The sequence below is a fragment of the Primulina huaijiensis genome, chromosome 8 (assembly GCF_012295235.1).
Source record: "Primulina huaijiensis isolate GDHJ02 chromosome 8, ASM1229523v2, whole genome shotgun sequence".
In the NCBI taxonomy this organism is placed as follows: Eukaryota; Viridiplantae; Streptophyta; class Magnoliopsida; order Lamiales; family Gesneriaceae; genus Primulina; species Primulina huaijiensis.
This window is the reverse complement of record NC_133313.1, coordinates 13770396-13775216: the sequence shown is the minus strand read 5'-3', so window position 1 is coordinate 13775216 and position 4821 is coordinate 13770396. Positions and strand designations below refer to the sequence as shown.

The window sequence follows — 4821 nt, the reverse complement described above, 5'->3', positions numbered from 1 at the left end:
TACAAATTGTGGTACACTTCATGTGAAAATGTGGTACAATTCATGTGGAAATGTGGTACTAAAAAAGTACCCAGAGACTGAACACAAAAAAAAAATGACGGCTGGGGACTGTTCCCAATTTCCCTTTTGTTATAATCGAAAAGAATTTGATTAAAGATTAATTTAATTGAAAACAGACACCGGGTAAAATTGGATAGCATTTATTGGGCTCATAGAAAGCCCATTAGTTTTAAGAACCCAACAAGATAAATACTGAAACAATATAGGGTTTTTGTACTTACCCTCGAAATCTTCTCTGCGTTAGCTGCTGTGCTGCAGCCTCGCTAACCGCTCAGCAGCCATGGTGAAATGGAGCGCTAGTTTTCTTTTTGTCCATGTATTCTACTTGCTTTATCAATTTATTCATCATTATAGTTTATTTTCTGTTTCAGATCATCCCGGAGAAGAACAGGAGAGAGATCTCTAAGTACCTCTTCCAAGGTCAGTTTTTTTTTTTTTTTCCCGATTCGAATGGCGATATGGAAATTGATGTTTTGATGTTTACTTTGGTGTATTTGTTTGGATATGTTGTGGTTAAAATGTGCAGATTCATGAACATGCGATTTTCACACAATTTTCTGTGTGTTTCAGAGGGTGTGTGCTATGCAAAGAAGGACTTTAATCTCGCGAAGCATCCAGAAATTGATGTGCCTAATCTCCAGGTGATCAAGCTGATGCAGAGCTTCAAGTCGAAGGAATACGTGCGTGAGACCTTCGCGTGGATGCATTATTATTGGTACCTTACCAATGATGGAATCGAGTTCCTTCGCACGTACCTCAACCTGCCATCGGAGATCGTGCCTGCCACGCTAAAAAAGTCTGCCAAGCCTCTCGGCCGTCCGATGGGTGGTCCCCCTGGTGACCGACCACGGTAAATGTTTATTGTCTTCTTTTCAATGGTACGAGTTTGTTGCCATTACTTTTTGTGGAGTTACTATAAATGTATCTGGTTTCGTATTATGTCTGCTGTGGGATCGAGTCTGGTTTTTATGTCTAGATTTATTGTTAAAACATTTCAGTTTGTTTTTACTTCTTATTGTAGTTGTGGTATGTATGGTATTCATAGTTTAGTTTGTCTTTATTTTGTTTTGGATGTTTTGGAGGAATGGAAATTGTAACTTTTGAACATCTGTAATAAAATTTCCTCATATGTGCTATTTTATGTAATTGGTTTTGTGGTACAGTGGACCTCCAAGATTTGAGGGGGACAGGCCAAGATATGGTGATAGAGATGGCTACCGTGCTGGCCCAAGAGGACCACCAGGTGAATTTGGCGGTGAGAAGGGCGGAGCACCGGCTGATTACCAACCTGCCTTCAGGGTAATTTTAGTTCCCTGGGTCTTGTATTAATTGTTTGGTGATCAGAGTTCTCTTTTTTTGTCATGATGTTTTGTTGACTCAGTATTCTTCTTGGTTTAATAGCATGGTCTAACCATAAGTGTTTCAGGAATCAGGAGCCAAATTGCCTAGTGTTATATTTGACTTATTTGTGTTAGACTAAGAAAGACAAGGTTTGGTTGAGCTTGTAGTGTGTACATACACCACAATTAAGTATCATAGTTTGTTATATGGAAGTAGTTGAATTCCACCTTACCCTCTTAGAACTTTGATTTGAACTGGAGTGGGTTGTCGTGGTGTAGAATGTTTCCATTGAGAATCAATTTCTTGGTACATTGGTAATTTTTTAGTTCTGCGCATCATTTTCACAATATTAAATGAGCTGAGAGTCAAGAGCTGGTTTTCTGTTGCATTTGGTTTGCTTTCGAGTTTTTACTGGGTTCTTATCTTATGCTAGACATTAAAATGGAACAATCCCACTCTGTTTCACAGACGGACATAAATTTTTCTTTAACAATGCAGGGTTCTGGTGGACGTCCTGGTTTTGGTCGAGGTTCTGGTGGATTTGGTGGAGCACCTCCCAGTTGATTTCTCTCTCGCCTGTTTGATTGTTTTCGTAGCTTTCAGTTGTCAGAAATACAGATGTTGGAATCTTGTGTTACCTAAGCTCGCATTTTCGATTAAATCTTACCCACACTATCAACAATTTGTCATTTATTTTGTATCAGTATCTTGTTCGACGACCAAGAAGGATACTCCGTTCTTTAATTCTGGGTTGTTTTGGTGCTTGAGAAAGGAGTTTCTGCTTAAGTTTTTCCTTCCTTTTTAAGGTTCCATAGTTGCAATACATTTTTTGAGGAATATTATCAACAAATTGATAGCTGTTTCCCGAAAGAAGCTGTCGTCACTTTTCGGTCACTATGGTACCATAGATTGATGAAACTCTACAACTCATCGATTGTACTTTCACTTATAACCAGTTCCATATAGCACCGATGAAGCGGGCAGAAAAGGTTTCGACTTGGGAGAAATAAGTGGTCTATCATGATTGACCATATTATGCTTAAAAGTGTGCTAGTTTTTGGATAGAATTATATGCTTTTTTTATATTTTATCTTTTAATTCTTTTGGCTAAAATTTAAATTTAAATTTTAATTAATAAATATTTAATAGGATAAAAGTTTTGAACTAAAAAATAATAGTTACCAAAATAAAATCTGAGAAGTAAGAAATTATTTTAGATTTGCGCGGTTGTTCTTAAATCTCGAATGTCAATTTGTTGTTTAAATTTTTTTTTTATTCCTTCCAAATAAGAAGGGGTCAATCCATGATCATACGATGAAGTTATAAATGTTCTGTGAACTTTTTTCTTGTATTTAATTTATTTGATATTTACTTCTATGTATGTTATTATTTTAATATTTAATGGAAGATATAAGTGTCAAATATGCGAGAGATTAATGCAAAAACCTTGTTATTTAACTTCTTGTCATTTAACTTATTTATTAATTGAATTGAAATGATTAAAATCATAGTAAAAATTAAAAATATTATTTCACGTATAACCTTATACTAAATCAACTTAATGTTATAAAGGTTGAGACTTGATCGAAACATTTTGTCACGTTTCATTTATTTAGTATGGGGTGTATTCAGTGTTTTTATAGTGAAGTGTATTCAATGCAAGAAAAGCAATGATTTTTAAAGAGTCTTGAGAGTTTAAAAATACCGATATTAAATTTGAATTTATTAACTTCATAGAAGTTTAATTGTATTCAAAACAAATTTTCTTGGAGTTTTAAAAAATCGAGGTGATATTCAATTTTGATTTTTAACAACTTTATAAAAGTTTGATATCCAAAATTTCAATGAACTTTTAATAATTCCATAAAATTTATTAAAATACAAATATTAAAATACAAAATATAATTGTAAGATATAAAAAATTTTCTTGATTTTCCACCAAAATATTTGGATGAACTTCTAAAATTTGAACTCTTTCCATCCCCTATCATTCAAATCACTTTTCTATGTCTCTCCCCCGTCTTTCTCCCCTTCAAAAATATAGATGCAAACTAGTTTAAAAAATTGTTATTTTATCGCTTTTTTGGCTGATTATGATAAAAATTCTTTTTAAAATTTCTAATTAACTTTTATGATCAGAAATCATAATTTTTAAAAATCATAAATTTCTAATTTTTTGGATTTTGGTAGTTCAAAGTTTGGAATTGATAATTTCATTTTAATCTATAATATATAATGTTGAGATCAAATTAGAGTTTGAAACGGAGATTAATACACTCTTTTAAAACTTTTAAGAACTTTTAGATGCCCTTAGTTGTTAAGAGATATTTTTGTACGATTAGCTTAACTGGACCACTATGAAAATGAACAAGTGTGGAAACGGTTCAGAGATAAATACTCATACGTCACCCCTTATTCAACTTAGCAAAGATTTCACTAAAAGAGTCTGATTGATACAACTCTTTGTAACAACCCACTTTATTAGATGATAGGATCGGTTAATACAGTCAGAGTATTTAGAAGATGGGTTGAATAAACACTCGGGTTTTTTGAAATATTTTTAAGATAAAAATCAGTCTTTTATTTGATTGATCCTGAAATGCTGTTTGTCGATATAAATCAGGCAACTGATAGTAGCACGGAAATAGACTGAAATATATATTGAATACTCAGTGTAGAATATAGTAAAAACTAGCTAGAACACATGAATTTTATGGATGTTCGGAGTTCTTAAATGCTTCTACGTCACCCTTTCTATATCAAGGATATGTTTTTCACTAAAAGACTTTGATGTATTACAACATATTGTAACAATCCTCTTCAATTGTACTTATACACTTCTAAGCTAAAACTCTTAGTTTTTCGAATTTCTTACAACAGAAAATTGATGTGCTCTTAACAAGTAGCATGACTGCTACAAATTAATACAATGAGAATAAGAGCGTAAGTGTACGATTTTTAGATTTAGAAACAGCCAGAAGGGAATATCGAAACTGATCGATGATAGTCTATAATGTGTTCAATATGTTCACCACCCTTCTTCAACTGACTTGATCGGCTATATATTGCATTTAATGACAAATATCTATTGAATCTTCGTTTAGTTAAAGCTGTTGATTTTATTTGACAATGGTACGAAGCATCAGACTATTCTGCTATGTTATATTTGTTATGCTTTTGTATGAACTGTCAGTCTGTCGGTCGATACTTCAACTGATGTCATGGCTAACTGATCAGGAGGTCAACTGATAGGTGGATCATTTCAGTTGGACATTTTCAGTTCAAACTGATGTTCATTTAATTTGGGATACTTGAGTTGATGAAGATACAATTAGTTCAGTTAACCGATTTGTCCGATCAGTTTGGTTCTTCAGTTCTTTTGCGTATAACTGTCAAACTCTGAAACTTTAAATATTCTAA

At 33.1% G+C, this 4821-nt stretch overlaps 1 protein-coding gene across 1 annotated transcript; it reads left to right on the top strand.

Moving 5' to 3' along the window:
- Positions 1-241: 241 nt before the first annotated feature.
- Positions 242-2145, top strand: LOC140982208 (small ribosomal subunit protein eS10z-like). Its single transcript, XM_073448631.1, has 5 exons — positions 242-343; positions 432-480; positions 631-910; positions 1224-1359; positions 1900-2145. Exons 1-5 carry the CDS (start codon positions 341-343, stop codon positions 1963-1965), a joined length of 534 nt encoding a protein of 177 aa, XP_073304732.1. The 5' UTR covers positions 242-340; the 3' UTR covers positions 1966-2145.
- Positions 2146-4821: the final 2676 nt, after the last annotated feature.

What these genes read in the sequence shown, in the direction of transcription:
- LOC140982208 (XM_073448631.1), top strand. An exon ending in CTCTAAGTACCTCTTCCAAG is followed by an intron (nt 481 to 630) that starts GTCAGTTTTTTT and finishes TGTGTGTTTCAG; the next exon opens with AGGGTGTGTGCTATGCAAAG. An exon ending in CCCCCTGGTGACCGACCACG is followed by an intron (nt 911 to 1,223) that starts GTAAATGTTTAT and finishes TTTGTGGTACAG; the next exon opens with TGGACCTCCAAGATTTGAGG.